Source organism: Stigmatopora nigra, chromosome 2 (assembly GCF_051989575.1).
Source record: "Stigmatopora nigra isolate UIUO_SnigA chromosome 2, RoL_Snig_1.1, whole genome shotgun sequence".
Taxonomy (NCBI): domain Eukaryota; kingdom Metazoa; phylum Chordata; class Actinopteri; order Syngnathiformes; family Syngnathidae; genus Stigmatopora; species Stigmatopora nigra.
In genome coordinates, this window is record NC_135509.1 from 17884590 (window position 1) to 17899382 (window position 14793).

General features: G+C 38.0%; 2 protein-coding genes and 1 non-coding gene across 3 annotated transcripts; 1 reads left to right on the plus strand and 2 right to left on the minus strand.

The window, feature by feature from the left end:
• Positions 1 to 460: 460 nt before the first annotated feature.
• On the minus strand, positions 461 to 532 carry trnap-agg (transfer RNA proline (anticodon AGG)). Its single transcript has one exon. It is a non-coding gene; the product is annotated as a tRNA-Pro (tRNA).
• A 1675-nt stretch (positions 533 to 2207) lies between these two features.
• On the minus strand, positions 2208 to 6383 carry usb1 (U6 snRNA biogenesis 1). Its single transcript, XM_077745151.1, has 7 exons — positions 6024 to 6383; positions 5178 to 5317; positions 4377 to 4560; positions 3347 to 3400; positions 2645 to 2750; positions 2465 to 2545; positions 2208 to 2376 (listed from the first exon to the last, which is right to left on the minus strand). Exons 1-7 carry the CDS (start codon positions 6200 to 6202, stop codon positions 2269 to 2271), a joined length of 852 nt encoding a protein of 283 aa, XP_077601277.1. The 5' UTR covers positions 6203 to 6383; the 3' UTR covers positions 2208 to 2268.
• A 526-nt stretch (positions 6384 to 6909) lies between these two features.
• znf319b (zinc finger protein 319b) lies at positions 6910 to 12725 on the plus strand. The gene is made up of 3 exons (XM_077745138.1): positions 6910 to 7300; positions 7776 to 7839; positions 7922 to 12725. The coding sequence occupies exons 2-3, from the start codon at positions 7835 to 7837 to the stop codon at positions 9822 to 9824; spliced, it is 1908 nt and encodes a 635-aa protein (XP_077601264.1). The 5' UTR covers positions 6910 to 7300; positions 7776 to 7834; the 3' UTR covers positions 9825 to 12725.
• The last annotated feature ends 2068 nt before the right edge of the window (positions 12726 to 14793 follow it).

The following is a 14793-nucleotide window of genomic DNA, read 5'->3' on the forward strand; positions in this document are numbered from 1 at the left end:
TTTTAAATCAATTAATGTAATTTTTGTAATCCATTCTATTTGTTTGTGTTTTTTTTTTAGTTCAAAATGCATTTTGTAAAAAATATGTTGTTTTCCACTTTAATATTGAACATAATTTGAAAATATATGTTTAGTTTCCTTTTGAAATTAATAACAAATGATCAAAAAACGTTTTTCCTTGCTCCGAAAAGAAATCTCAAATAAACATTGTTTTAGAGCTATAAAAAAAACTAAATATTTAGATCTTTTCGTCATTTTTTTTAAAATACTTACATATCAGTATATCTAAAATGATCCAGCTTACAGGAAATGTCAATGAGGCCCATGAACCAAACCAAGTTTGACGACCTTAGACTATACCCGCAAAATTTAACAGACCATGCTTGCGTGTATTAAGGGGAGGATGTCAACAGTCGAATGCAAAATTCAGGTTAATTAAAATGGGACAAATTTGAAAAGTGGGCTCGTCCGGGATTTGAACCCGGGACCTCTCGCACCCTAAGCGAGAATCATACCCCTAGACCAACGAGCCAGGTAGTAGAATACAACTTGTAGGAAGAAAAAACAAAAGCACGTAGACCCTATGCAATAGAGTCTATTGCATAGGGTCTTCGTGCTTTTGTTTTTTCTTCCTACAAGTTGTATTCTACTACCTGGCTCGTACTCTACTACCAGACTACAATATCCACATCTCCTGGTGGAGATTCTAAGCGAGAATCATACCCCTAGACCAACGAGCCAGGTAGTAGAATACAACTTGTAGGAAGAAAAAACAAAAGCACGTAGACCCTATGCAATAGACTCTGGCTCGTACTCTACTACCAGACTACAATATCCACATCTCCTGGTGGAGATTCTTGTACATTACAACACATGCCAACAGTCATTATTTTAGGAATATGTTGTAGTGTCTTGCAATGTAAGAGAAACTTTATTTCCAAAACTTTTTTTATTAAAATATTTGCAACTCAATTGCAGAAATAATCAAACATCTGAATTCATTGAAATATTAATACAAAAAATATGTCTTTTGAAAAAAAAAAGTCTCAAAAATAAATTGCTTGCCATGAAATTAATTACCTCATATTTCATATCCCACAGGCAAACACATACATTGGTACTTTGTTTGCAAAAGGACAGAAGCTAATCAAGCTCATCATGGAGAAAAATATGATTAATTATTCAGATTAGGGTGCCGGTCTTTGCTGGAGACTCTAAGTTGCACATTAATTACACGGGGGTCTTTAAGTCATAATAAAGTCAGAATTAGGTATTTTAGTGTCAGGGAGAACCCCATCTACCTTCAAAACCATTACATTTTCCCCTTTCCGCCCCAAAAATAATTGTTGTTTTTTGTCAAAAAGGCGAAGTGAATTTCAATTATTTACTGGTCAATTTATAAAACCAAAATATAAAAACTGTTTAGCGACTGACCAATAGGAAAATATAAAATTACCAAAGTTCAATGTATAAAGAAAGACCTTTGCTGACTATATTATGAAAAAAAAAGTGTAGCAGCAATCAAGCAAGTTTAGCATATTCTAACATGCGTCATTTCTCGAAAAAATTGTGTCATTTGTAGCCTAAAAAAAATCACTGAAGTGGACTCCCTGTATACTCATTAGCCTAAATCAGTGATTTTCAAACTTTTTTGGCCACCGCCCCCTTCACCGCCGGGCCAAAATGCCAACGCCCCCCTCTTTACCCCTTTCCAACGAACGAAGCTTAAATAAATAGAAGACAGGCGCCTCAGATATTATTCGCTAATTTCGTTTCTTTTAATAGACCAATGCGCAGTTCACCTCGAATCATAAAAATTGATAGCTGATGCATTAAGCCGGTCGCTGTGCGCATACGTCTGTGGTTAAGCGTTGCCGGCGCGCTATTGTGTGCTCCTCTGCGGCTGACTGGATGGTGGTGGTTTCCCCAGTCGCCTGCATCGACGATAAACTCGCGACAATTAGTGATATACGGTATATGCGCGCTGCTCGTGAGCGCTCGAGCAGACAACGTTTCTTGTTTCAATAAAGCTTGTTTTTTGTCGACTTTTTATTACAGACAATCAATTTTTCCGGTCTTTCTACAAACACCAACGTCACATTTTACTGTAATTGCTCCATCGCCCCCTTCACTATTTCAATGCCCCCCATTCGCCTGTTTATTCGTCAGCGCCCCCCTGAAAGTTCACACCGCCCCCCGGGGGGCGGTACCGCCCACTTTGAAAACCACTGGCCTAAATGCTTTAGGACCATTTTAGTTCATCCAGTTTTAAGAAGGCAGTGGGAAGCGGAAAGTTTTGTTTCCTGTGCGGCAGCGCATCTCTGAACAGTCCAACCACAGATTAAATGGTTCTCCTTCATGGTTATCAATTAAATTCTATAAAAGTGGAAAAACAAAGATTTCAGTGCACAAGTAAAACATGCATTTTGTTGATCAATATTTGTTGTATTGTGCTTCACTGCACCTGAAGCGTATGAAGACTTTGTTGCAATTGGACAGTGAAGTCTCCAACACACCAGGCCAGGCTAACGTGGAATGATGGATCCTACAAGATTTACAAAACATCATTATTGCTATTCTATCTATTGACAAACAAGACATCAAAGTGAGTTTTCTCAAAAATAATAATTTTGTCCTCTCTAACCTGATAAAAGGTGTCCAGGTGATAGTCTGTCAGTGTTCTGTCCACTAAATGGACGACGTTTAATAACTGAGCATGCCCAGTTACAACCTCCACCCCTAAAAATGTTCTGTAAAGGAAAAGAGTGTCAGACATTAAAGCAGAGGACAGGGTTTTTTTTTCCTCATTACCAAAATCGAAAACATTGTGATTCAAAGTGCTAACATCACACGAAAAACAGCAAGACACAATTACTTTTTTTTTTTTAAAGCACACAGAAATCATGTTAAAATCAGCAAGGCAAGGGTAAGAACAAATACACTCATACCTCTACTTACAAATGCCTCTAGGTGCAAAGGTTTCAGGTTATGAATTTTTTTTATATGCAATTGAGTGACTCGAGATATGAAAAAGATCCAAGTTACAGTATCCCCCAAAAAGTAAATGCATTTCCTTCTCCATTATATTATTTTGAAAATATAGCGGCGGAGGCAATTGATTCTCACTTTAGAACATCGCTACCTTCCACTGGGCTCTCCTTTATCCGATCTTATTCTATCTTGTATAATGACAATAAAATCATTCAATTCAATTGGCTGTCTCACAACAACCACTATCCATGTTTCAAGACTATCTTACATACATGTCACCCTCAGCTAAATGCTCCCCTTATGAACTATTGAAATTCCCCTGATTAAGCAATTAAAAACCAGACAAATGCCATACCTCGTCTTCTCTGCATTACTATAGGCCTTCAGTCTTGAAGCTGAGCATACAAATCTGGGAACAAATGATATTATGGAGCTATTAGCTTGCACTGTGCACACATTTTGGTATCATTGCTAAAATGATATCCTTTATTGAAACTGGACTTTTTTTTTTACAGCTATCTCTATGAGTTTTTACAGAGACATGTTGTGGATCCTGCACTGTACATCTATTTCCGGATTGCAATTAAAGTTATCGTTTGTGAAACTGTAATTTCCCAGGTGGTCTGAAATGTACATTTTGTTAAAAAAAAGAGAGAAAATATCACTATGATCTGAAATACGAGTTTGTGCATTGTTAATCTAAAGGAAAATACAGTAATGCCTCCAATATCTCAATTAATGTAGACCAGACATGACCGCGATGAACGAAAAACCATGAAACAGGATAACCTCTATTATAACTCAGTTTTTTTCATATTTTTATGAACTTAAAAAGATATATACATTTTTAATTTCCCCAGAAAATAATCTGTGATGTAGTGAAGCCGCGATATTCGAGGGTTTACTGTAAAGGTGGGAAAATTAACAAAATAAAACCTGGGCAGTCCTTTTGTTGTTTTGAGGTGCAACATTACTTTGTCGTATGAAAAGCACTTCAGTAGGTGTAGCAGTGTTGACAGATTGGGTTTTATTTACGATGTGATTGGTTAGAAGTCTTTATAATCTGGCAACCATGAGGTGCAGTGTGCCATTGGCACCTTTAGAAAACAGAAAATGAAGCTGCAGCATCTCCTAATTGGTCTTTTAAGATGCTGGGGCTGGCGCCAACGCAAACAACTGTCAAACTTAACACTTGCACTGCACTGTGATGAATCACGCTTCACAACTTTTGCGGTTGTAAAGTCGAGCTGACGTTTTCGAGGGCTATTAAACCCTTATCCGAAACAAATAGCATTTCTAATTTTTATATGAATGGAATAATATAGTATATAAAGCTATAATGACAAATTATTCTTTGTCTAACTATATAGAAGTACAATAGAGACCTTTTGCAGGGTACCATGGCTGCTTTGAGGCTTTGTATGAAGGGCTGGATCCAGTGATGTCTCAGGACCACTGTTTGAGACACGCTGAGATGAAATTCCTCCTGTGGGATTAAAACCACCCCAATGGCAGCAGCAGTTGACATCAGAGCCTCCATTAACTCCCCAAACTCCTCTTCTGGTGTGTCTAACATAACAAGAAGACAGTGTGAAAGTTTAATTACCTTGATACACTGTGTTAATACTAGTGCAGGACTTGTGGACATTCAATGGGAAGGAGGATACAGTGCTGGAAAATAGATAATGTCTGTGTCCCCCTTGTCTTGTGCCAGTGTGTCTTTGTCCGGTGACGTTGGCGCCATAGCCTTTGTAACAAACCTACGTTTGTTTCTATACTTTTCGGCCCCTTCAATTGGAGTGAGTTTTGTCAGTGACTTTATCCTCCTTGGAGTGCGATGTTTTTTTGTGTGAATTTTTTTTATCCTTGGAGAGAGCTTGTATTTTTTTAATCGTGCTTGTTTAACTTCCAGAATCAGGGCTTAGCAATAAAACATTCTTTTGGGATACAAAATATTCCAGGCCAGTCCTGTCTGATTTTATTTATGGCTGCCAAGGTGGCATAATCACCTTATTTTATAATATAAAATTATCATATACAAATTTGAACTCAATTTCCTTGGGATGTTGTATATTAAAATCAGCTGGATTTTGTGGAGCATAATAAGCTTATTCTGTTAAAATGTGAGAGAATCGAGTTAAACGCTGGGGCACACTAGTTCAAACACAGCTATTTGTAATACTCACATGGAAAATAAACATAGGTTGCCCAGTTTCCTCTCTCGTGTTTAAAAGAGCGGACACGACCATTATGCAAAGTGTTATCCTCAGTCTGTGCCTCCACGTCTTCTGGAAACATGTCAAATAAGCAATCAGGGAGAGGTAGCCTGTAGGGAACACAACCAAGTTAAACAGGAAATTAATGCCAGGAGAAAGTCTGTTGCCAATAAAATAGTTGGGCTCACATCTCAAGGAAAAGTACATGTATGGACCAGTTCGAGGCTGTCAATAAACTCAGATTAAATAACTGCAAGGGTAGAAAGCCTAAAGGAAAAAATATTGTTGAAATGAAGGTTGTTGTTTGGAAAAGTGCAAATTATTTGTCTTATCATTATGACTCAGTTGGGTGATGATAATAATCATTGGCCCATTTCAGAATTAGAAGATATTTTGGCTTTCTCCACTCAGGTTTTCTGATAAATAATCTTCAATAACAGAAGTAATAAACAATCAAAAATCTATTTAATTTACAGTACACCTGGGCGGTATTTTATTACATTTAAGTGCATCTTGTGGAATATGGATTAATAATAATCAATTATAATAATATTTTTAAAAATAATTGAAATATTGTGTGCATTTTAAAAAATCCTGCAAGGATTATTATTTTTTTGGGTAGTTTTGTTGGTACGTATATCAGATTTCTGAAATTTTACCAAGACTTGTTTTTGTAATGTGTATTTTAATTGGCCATAGTATCAGTAAATGTACGCTGGAACAGATTTGTATGTATAATTGTATACGTCATATGTATTACTCAAAAAATGCTCTTGCATTAAATGTATTTTATTCCGGTTTTAGCCCACTCCATACCTTGTTGTTGGAAAAGGTTCCTCTATTTTAAGCTTCTTCTTCAAAGGGCAGCAATTTTCATCGCCTTTCTTCTTTTCAAAACTTGAAGATTTTTTGTTGTTGTGATCTTCAGACGCGTTTGATTCCCCTCCGGCAGCATCAGATTCATCACCCGAGCTGCTGCTATAGCCGACTAACATTATTCCAAAAATAAAAATAGAAAAATAGAAAAAATACTCTACAGGTCCTTGTGTAAAAGTAAAACTAGGACTCTCTCGTTCATTAGATAACAGCCATCGTGTCTAATCCAAACGAACCTGCTTGTTCTCGTTTAACCACACAAACGAAGACACTCACGCTGAGCTGCACATCCGGTGTAAACAATTCTTCTGAGTTCTCATATTTTGAGTCCCCTTAAACAACAATTTGACAGAAGCAGTTCCTATGCCATTTTGACGCGCCAAACAAGAATCTGACATGTGTTTTCACAATTTGCATGGAATTACCGCCAAATGAATATGTACATACATTAAATACAGACTCTCAAAACGTAAATACACACACTTCGGGTACCAAGCAGTGTCATTCAATTACATGTCTATATTTTTTGATAGATTCTTAATTATAGATCTTAATTATAGCCATGCGGATTTTTAAAAGCCAAACTTTCAAGAATTCATCGGGTTCAATGTAGAACAAATGCAAATTTGTTGATTTTTTTAGACAAACAGTAATTACCTGGCTATCAATTAGGGTGTATTTAAAAATATATATTATCTCAAAATATGTGGTTACTTTACTGTATGTGTGAGGTTTTTTTTTTAAACAAGCCCTTAAAAAATCAATAGAAAATTGAGAAATTTACAGTTATCACGCTTAATATACGACAATCGAATCTTTATTGAATTGCACCGACACAAAATGGCCGACAAGGGACAACGGCTTCAATCTATGCGTGATTTGTCCCACTCTTACACTATTCATGTTTCCGTGTATGGGGAACAGACAGAACCCAGCTCACAGTTAGATAGCGACTGACTGTAAAATATCCGTGTTTTCCCCACGCGACTTTCATCTAAATAAAACAATAAGTAACAACGATGACGCCCATTTGAAAAACGGAGTTCTATTTTTACATCATTCATAGTTGTCCACAAAAAATCTACTTGACTTGGTCGGCCCCTGGAGCTTCATCGTCTCGTCAAGGAAGCATCCGAGCTCCGTTTGTAGATTAAACGACTGATTTGTGCTGTTCAGAATAACTAATGAACTTCGAAGTGGCAATCTATACGCCTCGGGTATGTAAACACAAAATTTGATACTATTTTTTTAGTCTAACGACTTAACACCGATGTGGCATTCCCTGCTAGCGACGCTAAAAGCTAATATTGCTAACTTGTCCCTTTTACGGGGATGTTTTGGGAGCCAATTCATGTCTTAATAAATTTAATTGTTACATTACCTCGATCTCATGCGTCTTGGCAGTAGAATGAACCAGGCACATTGACTAGATACCTCGTTTTTGTTGATGTTTTTCGAGGTTTTACGCTGCACGTTGGGACAATTATTATCCTAATGTCAACATAGTAGTAATGATGTGAGGTGCCCGGTATTAAACATATAAGAGAAGCAATGCTAACAATTACAAGAATTTAACGTGATATGGGGGATAATGAATTGGAATTACTCAATGTTTTTTTTTCAGCACATCGATATCATGCCACACTGGTAACTACACATGTAAACATTGTATTTTCTTCCTGTAATCCACAGAAATCGGGGTCGTCTCCTTTACAGCACTGTTTATTCAGCAATCGCTGTCTTTGGCAATCATGGAGTGAGTGTGTTTCTATGTCACGACCAACTGAAACATTTTTTTTATACATGCTCCAACCTAACAATTTGTTTTTCCTTTTTAGTTGGGCTCCTCCTGCTGTCAAACTGAACCACTATAGTCGAGCCCGCATGACGGAGACCTGGCAGCAACATGGTGTTTCTCAGTCTCAGGTGGTCCACACAATTCCCCCTGGAGCTGAAAACTCTCTGGGCTGTGCTGTGTATGGAATTGTCCTGCAACAAGAGTCCACGTCTCTGCAGCAACAGCAACCGACCCAGCATGGACAGCACAGCCAGCATAACCAGCAGCACAATGGGAATCAGCAACATGGAAGTGTCCATCACACTGGGAATCAACAACATGGAAGTGGGCAACACAGTCAGCAACACTCTTCCCAGTCCCAGCCAACCGTCATCAATGTAGAAACCGAAAACGCACACAAATGTGGCTCATGTGGGCATGACATCTCCCACCTGGCCAACCCCCATGACCACCAGTGCATGGTAAATCAGGATAGATCATTCCAGTGCACTCAATGCATGAAAATCTTTCACCAGGCAACTGACTTGTTAGAGCACCAGTGTGTTCAAGTGGAACAGAAGCCTTTTGTATGTGGCCTGTGTAAGATGGGCTTTTCTTTGCTTACATCACTAGCCCACCACCACTCATCCCACAACAGCAGCAATCCGATGAAGTGTTCAATATGTGAGAAAACCTACCGGCCCGGTTCTTCTGGCAGCGTGACCTCCAGCTCCTCATCAAACAACGTCCAACAACCCAGCAGTCTCAGGACGTCAGTCAGCAGCAGCTCTTCCATTTTACCATTCCCATCAGCCCGCGACCGCCCGTACAAATGTTCAGTGTGCCAGAAGGGTTTCAAACATTTGTCAGAACTCGCGCGTCACGATCGAGTACATACAGGGGAGAAACCGTTTAAATGTGACACATGTGACAAGGCCTTCAGCCAGTCTTCACACCTCCAGCACCACCAGCGGACACACAGCAACGAACGCCCTTTCAAGTGTGCCGTCTGCGAGAAAAGCTTCAAGCACCGCTCCCACCTGGTACGCCACATGTACATGCATTCGGGCGAACACTTGTTCAAATGCAATCTGTGCGAGTTGCACTTCAAAGAGTCGTCTGAGTTGCTTCACCATCCCTGCCATCCGCAAGGCTCTCGTCCCTTCCGCTGTGCCACTTGCGGAAAGGGTTTCAAGCGCCCCTCAGACCTACGCCAGCACGAGCGCACCCACTCGGAGGAGCGTCCCTTCCACTGTGACGAGTGTCAGATGAGCTTCAAACAGCAGTTAGCCCTGCTGCGCCACCGCCGGACGCACAAAGAGCCGAGCGACCGACCGTTCAAATGCAATCTGTGCGACATGGGCTTCATGCAGCCCTCCCACCTCCTCTACCACCAGCACGTGCATGGCATGGATAACCTGTTTAAGTGCGCTTCCTGCCAAAAGGAGTTCAGCCAATCGGGAGAGCTGCTCAGGCACAAATGCGGTGATGTGGCCAACACCGTTCCAGACAAGCCCTACAAGTGTGATGTCTGCGGCAAGGGCTACAAGAAGAGTTCCACCTTGCAGCGACATCAAAACTCTCACTGCCAAGAAAAGCCCCTCAAGTGCTCGCTCTGTGACCGCCGCTTCCTATCCTCCTCGGAGTTTGTGCAGCATCGCTGCGACCCATCCCGTGAAAAGCCGCTCAAGTGCCCCGACTGCGACAAGCGTTTCAAATACTCCTCAGACCTCCACAGACATGTACGCGTACACACCGGAGAGAAGCCGTACAAGTGTGAGCATTGCAACAAGTTCTTCAAACAACGGGAACACATGACCAAACACCAGAGCACACACTCCAGAGAAGGACAGTTTAAGTGTGTTTGGTGTGGTGAACGTTTTAGTGACTTGGGTTCCTTGCAGGATCACACAGTACAGCACACAGCCGATGGAGGGGAGTACCCTGTGTCACAATGCGTCTAACTGAATCCTTAAATGGAGTAGTTTGTTAACTCGTCCCCTTTGAGCATGTTTCTACTTAATCCTACAGTTTGGGTTTAGTAATGTACACAGTTTTTATTATATTTTATCTAAAGCTGAAAAGCATCTCTGATGGAATAACTTAAAAGTGGAGATAACCATAGAAAATAGCAGAAATCGCCAAATTTTTTTCCTCTCTGTCAAGGAGTTTGACATGCAGGGTAGTGATGCTGCATCAGCCTTGTATTGTAAATATAATATCTTATGATACTAACCAGCCAGAAAGCGATTCAACAAAAAAACAAACTAAGAAAAATTACTATATTAGTAATAGTTTTTTTTTTGTCTCGGTGCATCGTATTTTCTAAATTTTAACTTATTTTAATCCAGTTCGAGATTATTACGCGGAAAAAATCCTTTAAACTTAATTGAGAGGCAACTGTGTGTCTAGCTTCGTTCTTTGAGCAGCACTCCAAAGCATTTTTGTACTTTTACCTTCAATCTTTTAAACGCGTTCCTGTCAAAAACTAACAGTAATCATAATATTTTACCAAGCAAGCGTGATTAAAAAGAAATCAGTAAGTCTTAAATAATGCAAACCAACCTGTGGCTATTTCATTTTTAATGTTTCAACAAACGTGTAAATTAAACTGCATTTCTTAAGCATTGAAACTATCTCGACCCTATTCAAATATAATATACATATAAAAAACTTTACAGAATAGAAATAGAGCATTTTGTCCTTTAAAAAATTGCAGCCATTGAAAATTGTATTCTACAAAATTTGCAATTTACCTTTGAATTCTATTAATTATTCAACCCTACTTATGTCAAATGAAGCATTCATCCAGTCCTAGTGTTTCACAAAAATATAGAATTTGACCAAACTTTTAATCATTTGCAGATTGCCTAAACTTTCTGACACTTAAACATACTGAAACAACTGTAAAAAAAACAATACATAAACCACCATTTATCATAGCTACATTCAAAGACTACTTTAGAGTTTGTCCACATCCCAACATTGTTAATGTACTCCCTAGAGAAGACCTTTACTTGCTTTAATTTAGGATTTTATGACATTCACTTTGGTTTTCATAATGTAAAAATCCTTTTCAATCGGATGATGGAAAAAGAATCGACGTTAGCCACTCGCTAAAACAATCTGGAACTATTCAATGGTGAAAATTAGATTTTTTTGTAAAACCTATTGACGTATCCTTCAAGTTCAAACTTGCATATTATCAAATTGAGTGCATTGTTGTATTTTTACGAATAGCCACAACACAGAGCTACCAACTTCCGTTGACCCCATTTCAGGAGTACCCTTGTCGTATTTCCGGAGTGAGTGCGATTCATGCAAAATCAATCTAAGATGTAAAAAAAAATAAGCGTAGGACAATTCAAATCAAACCGTTATTATTATTATGTTTGTACATTAATTGAAATTTTGTGCTGAATAAGTACAACATAATGAAAATAAGTTTATCCTTGTCGTCGAATAAGAATCCAAGTTCTACGAGTGTCTGGATTTCTTAAAAGTTTAATCTAAATTGCGATACATTTTGCGCTTATTCCGAGGAAGCATATTGGTAATTGTTTATGTACAGGAGTCTCAAATCAATTCCGAAAAGGGGGTCCTGGTCTTTGTTTCAACCGATTCATTGTCGACAGTTTAACCAACGAGCGGTCTTCTAAAATAAGTAGCACCTGGCTGCAATCAACTGATTACACTTGCAAAATGTGTCTGCTTGTTCGGTTTGAATGAAAACCTGCAACCTTTTGAGGACTGGTTTGAGACCGCTGCTTTAGAACAACCCTGGAAATTTGAGGATGTTTCAAAACAAAAGACTGGCGGTTTAGTCAGCCATCATTATATTTACTTCCCTTGTAAAAAAAAAACTAAAATGTTAAAGCGATGAAATCGATTCCGAATCAATTGCCACGCTGAAGTCGCACTAGACGAATCATTCGTCAGAAATTCTAACTCGGACGAATGACAATACACTATTACTGAATTCTTCTTGTTTCCAGTAAAAAAAAAATGCGGTCAACAATAAAAGCAATTAACACTGCAGTTTACTCCGTGTTGAGGTCAAATCCTGAAAAACTTAAAATGCTTGTTACAAATTTTAGCGGTTTGCTACATCCCAAATTGAGTGTTACAAATATTATGAATGGAATCTGTAAAAATAAGGATGGAGAGTTGGACATGAAGAAAATAGTCTCTTTAGTTCTTTGGTCTCGTTTTGCAAGTTTACTTTGATTTTTTAGCATCTACAAATACATAGAGATATAGCCGATCATTATATTTTGTGCTGCACAAATTGTTAGAGATTCCTTTGCTTTTCATCTGCATTCTTCTCCACACACTGTTCATCATGATCATTTCTTCACCAAATTCTCCACAACTCTTGGTACAAGTATTTTTTTTCTAACAAATTAAACCCAGTACAACCCAAAGGATGACTCGATGTTCTACAATAGTTCCCTTAAAGTAAATGGACTTGCAAATTATGGTGCTTGAGGGTTTTTGTTCATCTTGAAAAGTAGTTGCAGTACATTTTTATGTGCTTTTCTCTTAACATTAAGATGACAAAACTCACTTATCAGTAACTACCAGTATTTAGTCGATCAAATCTTTTAATAGAGGTCAGTTCTGTACATAGTATGTGACTTGAGCGTACCCTGTCAAAATGTCTTTCAAGAAAATGTATTTAAAGATTTTTGTTTTTGTATTCTTGATACTTTTTAACTCTGGTTAATGTTTTGACAAATGTTTTTGCCGTCGGTGTAGTCATAGTAGTCGGGGATTGGAGTATGGATTTGTGGGAGGTAAAATGAACTACTTTGGTGTTCACCACTTCAATGCAGCAAGTTGAAAATACAATAATTATAAAGTTGTCCCCTGTTCATTATTAATTCTTAGAACCATTGTCACTTAGAAACCTCTGCCCAGTCCGTCTTTCGGTGGTTCCTCGGCGTGGAAGTGATTGTACCGGTATATTGAACGTTATCTTATAACGTTCTCAATGTGTGAATGTTAACTATATCTGTTTAAATGGACAAATATGCAGATAGGTGGACATAATGTTATTTGAAATGTCTCAACATAACTATCAGTCACAGAGGGTCAATCAACACCTAAACACATCTTTTGCCCAACTCAAGTGTTTTTGTTTTTTAAGTTCTGTTATCTTTTCAAGTAGATTATGCAACATTTCGCTTTACTGAAGAACTGATTTTTAGTCATTTCTTCTTTATCTGGCAACTTTCCCTTGGTTTTTCCTACCCAAATCTCCATCACAGTTTGAGTGTCATTTTAAAATGGTGTTCAATTTTTCTTTTCAATTCAAGCCTTGGAGTATGTAACTCTCCCCATTAAACTGTCAATAGTTTGCATATGTCTAATATTTCCATCATGCAATTTTAAGAATATGAATGAAAAGTAGAGGTTTTATGTTTTTCATATTTCTTAAATTGATTCAATCTGTATCTGTAGAAACAGATGTTGAAATTGAACTAAATTTTCTCAGTTATCTTAACTGGTGAATTTCATTCCTTCCAGTTTGTTTTGTTTTATTAAACAAACCAAATGCAGAAAGGTAGCAATTTAGACGATGGAAATATACTAATAAACTCAAGGCGTCAAAGATGTTGTGTCAGTCCGTTTTCATAGTTCCCATGCCATCGTTATACAAAATTCCCATACTAACATGAAGAGAAATGCTGTGAATGTAGACAACACTATACTGTGTGACTCATTTTCAGACATAAGGATGTAAAGACAATACATAATGAACTTTTTTTAGAATTTGAATTTTTTATTTATTTATAAAAGCTACCGTATTTCCCGCTGGGCCGCCCTGGTGAGTGCAAGAAGTCAAATAAATATGTCTCAAATCAACATTGTAAAGCTGCAAAAATGTGCGTACCCCACAAATTATTCTTTGGTTGTTTTGCCCAAATATGTTTTCTAAATATCTCTTAACAAATTTTTTGGGACACATCTTCCTTATAAAACAGGGGTCGCGAACCTTTTTGACGAAGAGAGCCATAAACATTTCATTTTTTCAAACATTATTCCTTGAGAGCCATACTCAGAATTTAAAAGTAAAACTACATGAAAATGTGAGCATTTATTATTCATTTCACTACTTTGAAAGTAAAAAAAAGTGAATTATTTTGAGAACATTACTTCACTGTTGCTAATCAATGAGTATCAATGAGAGGATGCATGCTGAAGAGTCTAATGAAGAGAAATTATGATTTAATGAAGAAAAATTATGATTTTAAAAAGGCGCTAGAGATAGTTCCGGCGCCACAGTGCCAGTATGACGCTCCCATTGGTGCGTTCAGGACTTAGGTCTCTCACCAACGGTTCCCATATTTTACCACACAGGTTCGCGCAGAGCCATATATACCCATCAAAAGAGCCCCATATGGCTCCCGAGCCATAGGTTCCCTACCCCTGTTATAAAACATCTGCTCAGTTTCATAGTTGTTGAGCGTAGACAGCTCACTCGTGATTCACTTTGGAAATATTTATCTTTGTAATTTTGTTTTAAATGAACATTGAACGTCCTCCGTCAGTCTGATAAAGGTCGTTTAAATTGGAAGTTTTTCGAGATTATGGCCGCTAGATGTCACTGGTAAACTGAATTTAATTGTCATACTTGCTGACATTTTTCATACCTGTCAACTGGTACGTTCTCGCCGTAATTGGTACAACTGAAAGCCCATTTTTATATTGGTACGCTGTACACATGAAAATGGTACGCTAAACGGTGATTTTGAGAAAAAAAAATAAATTAAGGCACTTTCTAGCCATTTTTCACCATCCGCCATTGTTTCTTCCCGGAAACGCATGTCTGCCAAGTGATATATGTACCGGCGCCTCTGATTGGCTAAAAAAAAAAGATCATGATAAACATTTCGTTTTGTAACACTTTCACCATGTGATTTCCGTTTC

What these genes read in the sequence shown, in the direction of transcription:
- usb1 (XM_077745151.1), bottom strand. Translation starts at nt 6,202, where the DNA reads ATGTTAGTCGGCTATAGCAGCAGCTCGGGTGATGAATCTGATGCTGCC. An exon ending in AGTAATGCAGAGAAGACGAG is followed by an intron (nt 2,751 to 3,346) that starts GTATGGCATTTG and finishes TTTCCTTTACAG; the next exon opens with AACATTTTTAGGGGTGGAGG. An exon ending in AAAGTCTTCATACGCTTCAG is followed by an intron (nt 2,377 to 2,464) that starts GTGCAGTGAAGC and finishes CCACTTTTATAG; the next exon opens with AATTTAATTGATAACCATGA.